This window comes from Mastigoproctus giganteus, chromosome 14 (genome assembly GCF_048544385.1).
Source record: "Mastigoproctus giganteus isolate SK-2022 chromosome 14, ASM4854438v1, whole genome shotgun sequence".
In the NCBI taxonomy this organism is placed as follows: domain Eukaryota; kingdom Metazoa; phylum Arthropoda; class Arachnida; order Uropygi; family Thelyphonidae; genus Mastigoproctus; species Mastigoproctus giganteus.
In genome coordinates, this window is record NC_143588.1 from 98,222,148 (window position 1) to 98,238,240 (window position 16,093).

General features: G+C 34.5%; 1 protein-coding gene across 3 annotated transcripts in view; it reads left to right on the top strand.

Moving 5' to 3' along the window:
• The window catches only part of LOC150075423 (serine/threonine-protein kinase Doa-like), a 195,194-nt gene that overhangs the window by 172,340 nt on the left and 6,761 nt on the right, over positions 1-16,093 (top strand). For all 3 annotated transcript variants that reach the window (XM_090389233.1, XM_090389234.1, XM_090389236.1), the window contains 3 exons: positions 3,000-3,082; positions 13,258-13,337; positions 14,584-14,671. In XM_090389233.1, coding sequence (XP_090245359.1) covers positions 3,000-3,082; positions 13,258-13,337; positions 14,584-14,671 — 251 coding nt within the window. The remainder of the gene's footprint in view (positions 1-2,999; positions 3,083-13,257; positions 13,338-14,583; positions 14,672-16,093) is intronic.

Genomic DNA, 16,093 nt, shown 5'->3' on the forward strand with positions numbered 1-16,093 from the left:
TAACCACATCATAATATCCTATCAAATTTATCAGACAAGACTTTCCCTTAACAAACCCATGCTGTGTCTGAATTATTGCTGCAGTCTTGTCTAGATGATCCTGCAATGCATCTTTAACCAGTGACTCCATTATTTTACGTGGAACAGAACTAACTGGTCTGTAATTACTCGTGTAAATGGGAATACATTTGCACATTTCCAGTCCGTGTCCAGTTACCTTTTTATCGATAAAATTTGTTCTAAAGTCGGAAACTTAATTTTTATTAAAAATAGTAATAACTGAACAAATGTCTTGCAAACTGTGATATCTATGTTAGATAATGTACATTCACTTGATTTTCTTCCTCTTCTAAAGTTAACTGCTAAGCACAAACAGAATGTGTTTTTTTTTTTTTTTTTTTTGGCTGATGCTGCATAAGCTTGCTTTCTTGCATCACGTGCCACTATTACTACTACTACTACTACTACTCTCTTTGAAAAATCGATAATCTGGGAAAAATATTTGAATATCTTTTGTGAACTTCATGCCTCTTTCAGTTGAAGGATTTGCATTTAAGAAATAAGATTCTAATTGCTCGGCTAAGTTGATGCTTTCCCATATGCTTTTTAGATTAAAATTTATAACTTCAGAATTTTCATCTGCACTATCATCCTCTGAATTGATTTGGTTTACCTCCGATACCATTTCCACCAAATCTGCTTTTCCAGCCTCTTTTTTCTACCAGTAAATCTCGAATGTCTTCAGTAGTCATATCATCAAAACCTTCTCCTCCTCCTACCAACTTAGCAAGTTCTACTATCACACTGATTTGTTTCCTGAACAGTGTGCATTTAATGTTGGTGGTTTCACTTCTTTGATCGATAAAGGTATGATTTTGATACAGTCCACAATTGAAAATTGTTTGTCTCCATCACTTCAATAGATTCAGAATAAATGTTTTTTCAAAATGTATTGTAACAATTTTCTGATGTAATGAGTTTTATAGGTGGATATAATACCTTGATCTCACTATGGCTCCTAAAGTTAATTAACCTCATACAGAGAAGAAAAGAACAACAGCGTTAAAGCTCAGTGACAAACTTGATATAATCCAAGCTATTACATTGGGCACCTGGAATGTTGATTCATATACCCATGTGTATTGTGTCTGTAAATAGTGTGTTCTCTGTTCGATTTGCCTATTTTGCTGGGGAAAAACCTTGCTATCTATGCCTGAGTGAGACCCACTAACTTGGCCATGGAGTGAAAAAAGCCTATAAGTTCCTTGCATATTTGACGGTATTAAAAACCTTGAAGAATTTTCGTATCCAATGATAAAATTTATTCACCAAATAAAAGGCCTGGTTAAATGATGCAGGGCTATATGCAGACGGTAGATTGGAGACCGGTGTCAGGGAAGCAAAGTGCCAAACCTAGCGGTTGTAATCAAGGAAGAGAGACACTTAATAAGTCCAGGGAAAAAAAGCCATATGTACAGGATTCCAAAAAAGAAGAGAGGACGAATTCAAACTAAATATGTGAAAAAACTTAAAAGAGTAAAGGAACCTTAAACGGAAGTCATGAACAGTGATTTCCACTAACTAAGTAGTGGAAATCCTACCAAATAATATACAACTGTACAATACCTTTAACGCTGACAGGTGCCAAGTAAATCAAAATTGAATTTATTTTTAATTATAGAAGAAACTATACAAAAACAGTATTTGATGAAAAAAGGGAGCATTAGCCAACATATGCAGTAACCATATCCTTTTCAGAAAACAAGGTTTTTTTATAACAAGCTTTTAAATAATAATATACCTCCTTTTTCATCAAATACTGTTTTTGTGTAGTTTCTTCTATAATTAAAAATACCAGTTAATCGGGGCAGCCGTTTATTTGGGGAAAATCTTAAAAAAAACAGAACCCAATCAAGAAAATAGCCAGGGACAACATACCGTTTAATCTGGGCAGGAGACCGCAGCATTGGAGATTACCCTACGATTGTCTCAGACCGAACCACGTGGTTCAGTCAGATTTCTGGAGGTCACAACCAAAAAACAATTAGCAGTCACCTGTCTAGTGGGCTTTTCTGTTAGTGCAATCTATCATAAACAGATGGTAAACTCAATCTTATTGAATTTGTGATAATACCGACAGCTGGAATTCTGTGGGCTATTATGGTGAAATGTGTTAATTTATTCTCAGCGGATATCATCACCCATACGGTACCGTTTGAAATATAGTATGGGATAAAAATCTGTTATCCTCATACATAATCTTCTCTCTTCATTCCTATTTTTAAAGCTTTGTAACTTGTTACTCCATTCTCACTTGCGCGTATCGTGTTACTTCCAGTTTGTGTGCCGTGTTCTTTGTTATTGATTGCTTATCTTTTTACTGTTTTAAATTTTAACCCCCACCCACAAATGTCAGTGAACAGAAATGTCAACTAGTTAGTATGTGCATATTACAGTACGTATTAATTATTCCAATTATCACGTATATTCTTCCGATTTTCACGTATCATTTAATTTTTTAATTGGTAAGGTAACAAGGGTAAATTTGTGCTTAATATATCTTTACTTTTATAGCCTGTGGATAATATTCCTCCTATTTTCGCTAATTAGAATTAGTTTAATAGAATTAAAATTCAATTCACAAACGTGATCACAATGACCGGTGCTTACTACACATCGTATAGTGAACGGTACTTTACTATGGTGAGTCCATCGTAATGCGATTTGATTGTACATGAACCAGTTGTAAAGCGGGGGTCCATTGTGTTTTTAACTATTTACGTGAAACTTCGGATAATTGGGGCAGCCGCTTAATCGGGCCAAAATGCACTAGTTCCAAATAACCGGAATCGACTGTATATTCTTCTCCCCCCCCCATTTATAGATTTAGATTTAGTTTTAATTGCATGACAAATATAAAAACATAAAATAACAAATATATTTATTGTGATTACTATGTGAAGCCCAACAGTGTATTCTATTTAATATTTATTTTGCAGAGCTTGGTTGGTCTCAAACATGTGATGTTTGGAGCGTTGGTTGTATTCTTTTTGAGTTGTACCTTGGAATCACACTGTTTCAAGTGAGTATTGGCTTTGTGTCCCTAAAACATTTCAATGGAAAAACGTGTTGTAAATGCAGATAGAAAGTTCAATTTAAATACCACTTAAATATCTTATCACACTTGAGTATCTTTATCACATAAATCACTTATCACTTAAATACCAATAGCTGCTTTATTGTTCTAACTTTGATTCCCTTCTTTATGGCCAGTGGCATATGAATTAATTGCAAAATGTTATTGGTAATGTAAGTTATATGGGTATTATTGATTGTCTACTAAATTGTAATTATTTTCATTTCATTGAAATTAGTGAAGCCTTTATTTCACTTCATTATTATTATTTATTTTTAAAATTTTTTATCTCAGTTCTACAGTCTATATACCCTCTTTACACCAAGCTTTTTTTCACTTTTATCTTAACTATTCAGCTTCTCAGGTTTTTATTTTTCTCTCCCAGATTTCTACCTCAAATCACATACATTTCCAATCCAAATGCACCATAAAAGGCCGCTGTAGTCTAGTGGTCAGGTGCGTGGGTGCATAAGTACACATACCTTGAGTGACCGGTGTTCAAGCCCGTGACTGCTGAATACGGTGCTGTTTCTTGTATTCTGTGTATCTTGTAAACTCCTCTGACCATTTGGTCGTCCTGGAGTATAAACAAAAAATTTATTTATTTATTATACTGTCACTCCTCTATTTTCACATGCCAGTTATAAAATTATAAATGCAGAATGATGTATCCTCTCTAGCTTCGAAAACAAATTGCATGTCTGAAACACTATCTTCTTCTTCATACACTACAGCGAGCAGTGTCACTAATTCTAATGTTTGTGCATTATAGCTACATAGCATGACAAGTTTAAATAAAATCTTAACAGTACTAAATTCATAGTTCAATGAGAAAGCTAAGAAAATGTGAACCAATTTATAAATTCAGACTTTCTAAATTCAAATAAAAAATGCATTCTCATGCTTTGAAGACTAATGATTTTATATCCCAGCTGGAATAAGCTGGGATTATATGAAATATCCTTAGGTGGATTTGGAGTTGGTGAAAGGCAAAAAGAGGCTTGGGATGGTTATAAGTGGGTATTCTTCTGAGTGGACTAACATTGCAGGTGGTGTCCTGGGATTAGTATTGATGAGGGAGGCTGTAAAAGTTTGCCAATGATTTTAAGGTTAGGAAGGTGCTTAATGACCAAAATCAAACTTTTTATAGCTTCAAAGTGATTTGGATTGATTACAGATATGGTTCATTTGGGTAGAAATGTCAGCTAAGGAGGTTTAATTCTACTAAATGTAAGGTTTTCCACTTGGAGAACAGAAACTAAGAGTAACTTAGACTAGGAGGAAAAAATTGAAAGTAGTTCAAAAAAGTCATAAGGAGTTTATCATTCAGTATAAACTGTCTGCTGAGGAGATATGTCATCCTGTTGATACATCAGACATTTACAAGTATGGAAATGGGTGTCATTCCATCATGTGAGACAATTATAAGGCCACATTTAGAATATTGTACAATTATATCCTTGTTAATTCAGTATCAGATTATTTGAGATGCAGGTCTCTTGAACATACTGTCTGCATTTTAAATATTAATTTTACTTAGAAGTTTTTTCCTTTTTGGCCAAAAATTGCTTTGAATAGAGCTAAAATGAAAATTTGCCATTTTTTTTTTTTTGTGTAATTTTATAGGTTGGTATGCTTATTAAGTGATATTTATTTTTATTTGCTGAAGAAATTACTGCCTTCAGTAAACTACAGCAAGATTTGAATTTTATCTGCCCTTGGAGCTCGTTCTCCTTGTGCTGCACATCTATTGCTGTTTCATTCATTTAACCTGTGGTACCATACCATTGTCAAACAAGTACGATATATTAGTCAGGAACACTGCATTATAGCCACAGTTGCTGATGCACCAAAAACTCAATAACAACATACCATTAGTCTGTTGTGCAACTTCCTGCTCAGAACCAGTTTTCCTTCTGGATGTGTTATGGCTGTTTTTCAGTTTGCTTCCCCCCCACAGCCCATCTTGGTAACAACGAAGTGATATCAACTTTTTACCGATAACATAAAGAGGGTACCTAGATTTTAACATTTCTCTGGGTAGAGCTGGTCAAAATTTTCCAAACAGTACATGACCTATTTTCTATTTGAGCTATTTTACGAGAAAATAAACCATGCTTCATTCCTACCACTGCAACTGGTTCTCTTTCCATACGTGTTGCAACTGTGTTTCACAGTAAATTTAACCCTTTCTTTGCCACTAAACTATTGCGAACAGCAAACACAAACTCCAATCTACAATATAGCCAATCACTCAAGTTCGGCGATCACTTATTGGGAAATACTGATGAAATACCTGATCATGTATCAATAATTATTTCTGCTAACATCAGATCATGCATATATGCATTACCTATATTCGGCCATTTTCTAAATATGTTCCCCCATATCTGATGACAGCTATTTCATTTTAATTTTTATTTCCATTTTATTTGCATTCATATAAACCGAATAAATTTAGTACCAATAAATATTCTGGATATAGATGTCTTGAGGTACGTAGCTACCAACTCACGCTAACAGTCAACTCAAACAGGGCTTGACCGCGTGGTGTACACTGAGAACAAAGGCCTTTGTTTATTAACCAGCATACTAAAGTCAAACAAGGAAAACTAGCAAAATATCCAAAATTCATCATGAAAGTTACATGTGGTTGTAGAACTGTTCAATTACTGTTCCTGATAATTACTATGATCAATATTTAGGAGTTATTTGTGGTACTATTCACTTTAACAAAATTGGCAATATAACAATATACAATGCAAAAGCACGTTGTGACCCGGCGAGATCAACGCTAATAAAAATTACCATAACTTTCGATTACCTTGGCCGATCTTCACGAAATTGATGTTCATGGACACATCTTGAGAAGAGGAACTTAATGGACACAAAATAAATGAAAATGTGACACTTGAAACTGAGGGCTGTAGTCTGGACTGTGAGCCAACCATTCCAACTTTTCAGAATTACAGTCTACAAACTAGTCCTGTGTGATGGAGCAATGTCAGTGATATCAACAGCACTCATTTCCATAATATTGCCCCAGTGTAAGTAGCACATAATTGTCCAGAAAGTTCTAATTGGGTTGTGGATTCTGGTTTCATGCACTGCCATGCCAAGTCTAAATCAGCTGAAATAGTCCCATTAGACTGCCTCTACTAAACACATCCATCAAAAAGAGACATTGTGTAGTGATATTTTGTGCTTCATAGCACCCCTGCTTTTATAGTCTATAAACAATGGGAAACAACACTATTCCAGTGCCATTTAGCACTGGTGACTGTGGTTATTGGCTTGAGGGCAGCTGCTCTTTGCGTGTGGCCAACGTACTTATAGATGTTCCTGTGGCTTCATCAGGCAGGACTAAACTATTCTCTTTATGATTCATCAAGCATGTTCTGCAGATTTAAAACCACTCAGATCCTCTTTCATTTGGGTCTCACAATCCCTCTTTGACACCTGCCAAAATGGATTTTGGGTGGTTTGGAAGTTGCACAGTTGTTCACACAGAAAGGTTATTGCTGTGGCATCCACCCACCATCTCACATTGCAATTCTAAGTTTTGATCCATAACCCACCTAGCTTCTAACATACTACTGCTGCTGCACTTAGATCCATGTAATTACTGACATCTGAGTTTATTCATGTTAGGACTCTGCACAGTATGCAATATTTGTAGAGAGAGGGTAGTCTGAAAATTTTTGGTAATTCTGTATTCTAGAAGAAAATTTAATTGGCTGGAAAGCATTATCCGCTAGAGTTATGTGGATAAAATTTGAGATTGAAAGTTCTGTGCATACATTCCAGTGGGTGAAATGGTAGAGTTCTTTAATTAGTCTAGAAAGAGAAGTAGAAATTAATGACAATGAAAGAATAGCCTATGTATAAGTATAGTGCAAAGCATCAATAATGACAATGAAAGAATAGCTTGTTGGAGATTTACATAACAGGGTTGGAAATGACAATTATGTCTACTGAGATGAAGTTATAGAGGTCCCATGGTTGGGTATCAGTGTTCTTTAAAAAATTTAGGCTTTTCAGTAGGGAAAAACTGAAATGCCTACCAAGACAGTCAGTCTTACAGCTCAGATATTATTAAAATGAGCAATAACAACTCTAAAGAGATAAGAAGTAAAGTCTACTTGTGAATGAAATAAGTACTGAAGGATAAATAGAAGAAATTTCAGAAGTGCAAAACTCTATAAAGTGACTGTTTGAGCCAGTCTGTTTTATCACCTTAGTTTGTTACCAACTGCAATGCTAAATTTAGTGAAAAGATAAATAGTATTATCCATATGGTGCAGGGTGGCCTTTGCTGCTGCACTAACCAAAAAATAAAATAAATTAATAATTTTTTTTTTTTTAAATTGAAACCCATTGGCAATTACCTGCACTTGTTGGCATAATGAAATAAACTACAATTAGAAGTTTGTTTCATTATACTGTGTGTCTAGACTGTTTATTAATATGGTCCCTACAAAGTGAGTAGCTTTGCCAGTTGCAGACAAAATTAAAATTTTACAAGCTGTAGATAAGGGCATGCAATTTACACTGGCATCATTAAACTGTTTGGTATTCCCAAAGAGTACACCACTTAGAGAAATCTTCTGCTCCTGGTAGGATCAGAGCATGAAACGTGAAGTATCCATATCTTAAAACGTTATTCTTCTAATGGCTAATTTTCCCTTGGAAAATCATGGAAAAACTAAGGCTGGATCATTTGTGTGTCAGATGAGTAAAGATGTCAAGTTGTCTGATAGATGGTTCCAAATATAAAACTTTATCATGGACTGCTTTTCAAAACTTACACTCAAAGTGCAGCCACATTATTTAAAAATATTTTATTCTGGTCATACCAGAATGACATCTTTAATGCTTGTGGAATGACTTTATTTTATTCCCCCCTCAAAAAAATAATAAAAAAAATTGGATAAAACTCTTAGATTTAAAGGTGAGAAATGTGTTGGTAGGAAAAAAAGGCAAAACAACAAATTACAGTCAGTCCTCGTATAGCACAATAGTTGTGTTCCTAGAAACCTTCGTGCAATGCAAAATCGTGCAATATAAACAACAAGCCCTATGGGAAAAATAGGGTTAGGTGCCGACCACCCAAGATTGAACACACATTGGTAACCAAAACATTACCAAACACAATAAATAATCGTAATAAAATACTTACGTATTTTATAATGATTAAAATACGTAATAAAAAATATAATTTTTTATATTTTTATTATTATTATATTATTTTATTATAATATAATAAATAATACGTAAGTATTTTTTATGAATAAAATACTTATATATTTTATTACAACTATTACGTAATAAAATGTTGCTAATGCTTTTGCTTCTATCGTAAGCAAACTTTTGTTTGATTGATTTTCTATCCAAACAGATGACAGCCGTTCCATCTCTTCCGATTCTTTGTGTCTTAATCTAATGGATTTTAATTACACTGAGTTCTTCCTGCTATGAAAGTTGTTTTTATTTTCTCGGCATTCTTTGTAATTCTCTGGGTTGCCTCATTTAGGTCTGTAGCACGTGCAATATCACATGGGCTTTCATTTCGCTCAAAGTGTTTCACATTTCATATTTTTTCTCTATTGACAGAGGTGGACTGGCCATAAGCCTTACTGGGGAAACCCCGGTGGGCCGGAGGCCAGTGTGATTTTGGCCATAAACCATAGTATGAGGCCACTATAAATTTTCCCGGGTAAGAATTTTTGACCCAGTCCTCTGTTTATTGATATTGCTTTTCTTTTTCTCTCTGAATCTGCAGTGTCTTCATCAGGATGCTTCCTTTTCACACCTTTTAAGTATTTTACTCATTTTTAGGGAATAAAGCACAATTACAAAACGAGGAGGCACGCTTGATACACATAAACAAAGCTGCACGCGCGCGTAGCAACTGAATAAACAACACCGTAAAGACAGAGATACACTATTAACACCTCACATTTTACTAAAGCACATTTCTAGGGGTTGCTACCATAAAACAATAAAAACAATTTCCAGTTGCGTTCCTGCTAGTGGAACCTGTTATAAACTGGTAGTAAACTCGATCTAATTGCATTTGCGATTATACCGATAGCTGGAATTGTGTTGGTTTTTACATTATTATGGTGAATTGTGTTTCCCCTTCACTAATATAAAAAAACATAAATACATTTTCAGAATCTTCTCTTTGTTCCTATCGTGTTGCGTTCGGTTGGGGTGATTCTGCATTCGAATGCCATTTCTTGTAAACACAAAGGCGAATCATGCATAAGCGAATTCGGTTCATGTTATATAAGATATCGTTCCCCTATTTATAAATCGTTTATGATTGAATTCGTGTAGTGTAAACACGTGTTATACGAGGACTGACTGTACTTGCCATTCTCCTAGCAGCAAACATATCTGGAACAAAAATTTTCTCTTGAATCTCTGGGGAAGCTCAGAAGTCCCAGTGCTCTAAAGGTTTGAAGACTGCTGAAACGGGTAAAACAAAAGACATGTGTGTTATCAAAAAAAAAAAAAAAAAAAGATCATACACTTGAACCACAGGATGAGTGGAGATAATAGAGAAAGTTTGCTGTTTCTGGTGCACCCCTTGTTTCTGGATAGCTGCACCCCCTAATGAATAACTGCCACCTAATATGACATCAGTTCTTCAGCTGCTTGATCAAGATATAATCCAGTGCCTTAAGAAAAACTATCAAAGAATGCTATTAAACAAAATTATGCTGTGTCTCAAAAGAAAAACACAATACAAAATCAATGTGGCGTAGTGTATTTACATTTCAGCATTGGATGAAGTTGATGAGAAAGTGATCAACTGCTTCAAACATGCTGGATTTTGTTACCTTGAATGATGCATTAGATCCTTCAGCTATTAATCACAATCAACAGTCAACAGCATTAGTGAAGAAATTTTTGAGCATGTTCATCATTGCCTAATCTGAGAGGGACACATTTTGAAGGCTATGCTGAAGTGGATGCAGACATTGTGTGTTTCAGGATACGCAGAAATGGACTCCTTGCAGTTGTAATGGAACATGAAATTTTTAGTCATGAAGAGGAGGAAGCAAGACCTTTTCATTGAAAGGCACTCATCGAGGATTAGAACTAGTTCTCTTGTTTCTATTTATTTATTTTATTTTTTCAAGTGCAATCTGACTGCAAAAGTGAATTTACTGCTATCCTGCACTAAAGAATTAAGTTTCAAAAGAAACTATCTCTGCCACTGAGACAGCACATTTTGACAGATTATTGTGAAGTCTGAAAGCAAATTCCCCTGTCTATGGTTAGGCCTTGATATAAATATGTATTTAAATGTGTACACATGCGAAATGTACAGTCTTCATTTTCTTGTCTAATATTGTATTAGTAGAACATTAAATGTTCAAACTTTCCTTTTTCTTTGGCTGATTTTATGAACTGTTGATATAACTATTTTTATTATTCCTCTGGGGGGGGGGGATTCTATCAAGAGCTTTGACTGTAATAATAAAACTACTTATGTATTGTGTTCTGCTCCTTGTATAGGAATGTAACACATAAGATAATGTAAATACCAATCCAACAAACTTGAATTTCCCCATGCTGCCATTCTCCACTGGCTGTGCAGACAATTTATTCCAGTAATTAACAACTTGCTTAACTCAGTGGTTCTCTATCTTTTGTCACTCAAGTCACTTAAAGTTAAGATGCATATTCACAGCACACCTAAATAGTAATTGCCACTGAACTGAATGGTGTTTATCCTAATCTTGTGGCATACTTAAAGTGTCGTGGCACAGCAATGTGCCAGGACAGGGAGTTTGGGAGCCACTGTGCTAACTAAAAGAAAACTTCCTACAATCCAGCCTGTAACCTGCCTCCCCCCCCCACTCCCACATAATTTGAATTGATAGCCCCTAGTTCTAGCATCATCGAAAGCTGAAAATTTCACCTTCATTTTAGTATCCCCTCTCAGAACCTTTTAGAACTCAATCTGATATGCCTCTTCTCCCCCATGGTACGTTACTTACCAAACTTCCATAGTGCCTACATATTCAATGGCACCCCGTAGCCAGATGGGCAGGAGCTGCAGTGCGTAGCATATGCTTCTTGATTAGACTGGGGTTCGAGCCTGTGACCACCAAATATGGAGGATGCGGAAAGGTTGGGGGAATGACTACATATCCCTGGAGGAGCAATATGGCCTTAGTTGCTAATGCTCCTAAAAACCAAATAACAACAACAGCCTAATATTCAAAGTCTTTATATGGTTGTCTCCCTTTTGTTGGTCTTACCAGGTACATTGCTTGCCTTTGAACCTTTTCAGGGAGTACTTTTTTTTTTTTTTTTTAAGGTGTAGTGTTATAATTAATTACCATTATGATACAATGGAATTCTCTCTCTAAGCAAATGTTCAGTAAATCATCGATAATTACTATGGACCATACATCTGTCTACGCTGCATGAATTTCATGACTGTCTATATGTAACTACCAAATACCTTTTTTCTTTATTATTTTTTATTCAGTTCCTATATGGGGGTGCTATTTTCCAAGTGTGTGGCTATGCATTTTTCTGCATTAAACACAGATGGCACTTTTTTTGCCCATCCTTTGAAACCTTTCCACTAGTCATTAATTATTCTTCTGATTTTGACATCACATCCTGCATCTGCTCATCAGTATCATTTGAAAAAATAAGAAACAGTAATGGTCTTGCTTTTAAATGTAATCCAACCTGAAGAGTACCATTAATTCCATACATTCAGTGTATTCCCTTGGGTTATAGGGGTGGCTGGGATCAAAGTATCTTGTGATCCCAACATGTTCCAGCTTATATCGTAACCTCTTGTGCAGGACTGAGTCAGATTCTTTACTAAAAATACAGATAAACAGTGTTGAAATTATTTTTGACAATTTTTATGTAGTTTTGCTGTTAACAGGATTCCTGTGATTCTACTCCATAGCTCTGTTCCCGAAAGTCAAAGCCAAGCTACATTTCTGTTGGGAATACTTTTTCAGGATACTGGAAGTATTGCGGACAAACCTAGCTTGTACAACCTAGTGAGATGTTATTCACTGGTTATTTTAACTAAATTTAGTATGTAACCTTGGTGAATCTTTTCAGTAAGCCATTCAAAAGTGAGGGGCACTATTTATAAAGTGCTGAAAACATAATTTCATCCTAATAAATTAAGTATAATTTTGAATATTGTGAGTGGATGTCATCAGTGCAGTTTCAGAACCAGACTATTCTTTCCAGAATCTTCAGCAATGACTGTGCTTCCATTTAAATGGAATTCTTAAAACATTTCCATGGATTACAGTGTGGACATATTGCTTCATATTTTTTTGTTAATCCACTAATGGTTGATCAGACCTCAAGGCATGTTGGAAAATTACATCACTGCTTTTGAATATTTTGAGTGATTTTAGTTTTAACAAGTCTCCTTTGTCATGCAGTCAGACAGTGGTTACATAAGAATATCAGCAGATGGATAGAAAATCGTAGTGCAGTTCATTGGTCACTTTGAACCTCCAATTTACACTCTTTCTTTCTACCATGATACAGTTTATTATATACCAAAACAGACCTTGGCTGGTTGATCAATTTGAAAGATAACATCACAAAATGGTGTAGGTAAATTAGTAAGCAGCACTTTAGGAAGAATCAGAGCTTGGAACTGTGTTTAAGATTATAAGGAATGCAGTTTGGGCATCTAATTTAAATGTAAGTATTACTCTGTAAATAAATTTTCTTGTGGCTACAGACTTGTAAAACCTGTGTATACTTATTCCTCTGCCTCCCAAACAGACACACCGTTATTCATTTTAATTATTGATTTCCTAAGTGCTTTGCTGTTTCTGCAGTTTGTATGCCTTAATCTCAAGAGCTATATATTTGTTACTTATATGAATCATATAAGCAGTAATTTAAATGGAAAATTTACTGAACTACAAATCACAAATGTTGTAGCACAGTATATAAAATTCAGAAATTGGTGGAAAAATTTAGAGTAAAATGAAAATAGAATACTTTCATATAAATGTTTACACTGACAGATACAATTTTATGCAATTAATCAGGATGAAGTTATTTAATTGGTGCTAAATTTTGAATTAAATGTTTTATTTCAGACTCATGATAATAGGGAACATTTAGCAATGATGGAAAAAATCATTGGTCCTATTCCTCACCGAATGAGTCGTAAAAGCAAGTAAGTGTTTGTAGGATTAAAATTTTTGTCTACTAACATTCAATTTTACGAAAATTCCCCTGTCAGAAGTTGAACACTCATTTTGATTATTGGTGCACAATTCTGGCATAATGGTAATCTGTCTTAGACTGCAGTTTTACTGTGCCCAATTTCAAGCTAAGTTCTCATCATGCAATGTTGTCACACTTTGCATGAACAGTAAAACCATTTATAACATGTAACCAGTTATGGCAAAAGAGTTTCTTGGACATAACTAAGCATTGCTAATCTTTCAAACTGATTTGCAACTTAGTGAATCTTTGAATCACCAAAAACAGCAAACTATCACTTACAATGCCGCCACTTTAAATAAATTTGAGTGACATTGACAGGCTTGTATGATCAGAACTGTGCATGAAATCACATACAGTATTACTACAGCCTTAATACCACAGAAGTTTTTTAGTCTTCTAAAGTTAGTGTAATGGTTTGCTCTTCATATTGCTGTTCTTTGCCAACTGCAATTGAGTAATGCTTTCTATAAGGGCAAGAAAAAACTTTCCTGCATGCATCGCTGTTTGTTTGTACATGCGTACACGTGCACACACAACATGCAGGTTAGTTTATTGAAAACTAATGGTTCTTTCCATTCAGAAACTCTAGGTGGAAAGGTTTTTCATCTCACAAAACAGATAAACCAACAGCAGAATGTGCTATTTCCAAACATGATATATGTTGATCCAAGGCAAATAAGGCCATGTGGCATTGCATGACATTGGCTGCCTTGGTTCAAATTTTAAACAGTTCAGTACATTTTTGGTGCACATAACAAATAAGGCCATGTGGCATTGCATGACATTGGCTGCCTTGGTTCAAATTTTAAACAGTTCAGTACATTTTTGGTGCACATAACATCAGAAAATTCATATGAATTTTCTGATGATTGTTTTTATGAATTTTCTTTCTGAGGCTTAAAGTATTGAGTTTGACAATATCTATGAATACTTTTAAAATATAAACTATACTAATGTATTGCACAGTCAGAATGAAATAGAAAAATACTAAATTATGGGAGTTGCCAGATACTGGGAGCTCAATATCAATAGATAATTGTTGATAAAGACAAATTTTACTTCAATTGAAATAAGTTGATTTGTAGGATTATATATCAAATGGTGAATATTGATAAAGATATTTTACTTCAACTGATATAAAAGTTAATTCGTAGGATTATATACAATTCATAGCTAAAACAAATAATTTTCAGAACCAAGTACTTTTATCATGGACGTCTGAATTGGGATGAAAAGTCATCGTCTGGACGTTATGTAAAAGAGAATTGCAAACCGTTAAAGGTGGGTAATAACCACTAACTATATTTCATTTAATTTAATATTTTTTGTATTTAAGAATGTTTTTACTGTTGCAGTCCAATAATGTCAATCTCTAAATATAAATTTCTAATCTATAATAGTGAAGTTAGAAAGTTGAGTAACAATTTCAGCCTTATCCCTTTCACAAATGTGCTTTTTGAACGTTTGTGCATGTGGGTTCCAGTCAATTCTGCTATAACGTGCATTTTCGCAATGCAAATTTGCTCCAACGCGAAGTGATATATTAGGGAACTGATGTATACGATTTTTGCGTCAGTTCATACACTATTTCATCTGCAAGTAGCACAAGATGAATGCAAAACCTGGCACCAAGCTGAACATAGGAACCTGCGCAACAATACATACAAGTTTACGAAGCTTAAAAAATATCAAATGCCAAATGTGTGAGAGCTATATTTCCCATTTACTGTAGTTGTATTGGTTGGAGACACTTGTCATTCGCTGTATTTACAAGGTAACACTTGATATTGTAGGCCTACTCACGTTTTTAGGTCACTACCAAAAAACAAAAAAAAAAAAAAACAATTTGCAGTTCCCAGTTTATTGGGCTTTTCAGTTAGTGCAATCTAATTATAAATGGGTAGTAAACTCAATCTTACTGCATTTGCAATAATACGAATAGCTGGAATTCTGTGGATTTTTACGTTATTGTGGTGAAATGTTTAAGTGTGAAGGGTGAAGTGTGAAGAGAATCTTCTCTTCATTCCTATTTTTTAAGCTTGGTTACTCTGTATCTCACTTGTGCAATTTGTGTCCAGTGTTTGTCATTATTGATTGCTTATCTTTTTTACAGTTTTAAATTTTACAATTAAAAAAAAAGTCAGTAAACAGAAATATTAATCAAACTAACTTCATATATTGTCAAGGTAAAGTGTTATATTTACTCTAATATTTATTTATTTATTAGAAATGATGTTTAAACCTGTGTTAGCAACTTTATTGGGTTTCTAACTTTTTTTAAGTGCTCTGCCCCATCCCTATTTTCCCATAAGCCCTGTTGTTTTTAATGTGCAAAATACCATAATGCTGCAATTTTTAGGAACACATAACATGTACTGCGTTATAGCAGAACTGAATGCACTGAGTTTCCGATAGCATTAGGCTCTGAGGAAAGTTTTTTTCCATAGGATTTTGATTAGTATATGCTTATAAATATTAATTTGTTAATTTGACTGATCGTGCAACATGGGGTGCAATTTTTTTCCAAAATGAAATCACAAATTTAAAATAAACTATATAAAAAATCTATTTAGCATTTTAGGATTAGCAGAGGCATATGATGCAAAAAAAAACCTTCCCCGTTTCACCTATCCATTTGCTCAAATTTTGTCCACTTCTTCCTTGAATTTATTTAAGCTATCAGCTTCCATAATGACAAATGGA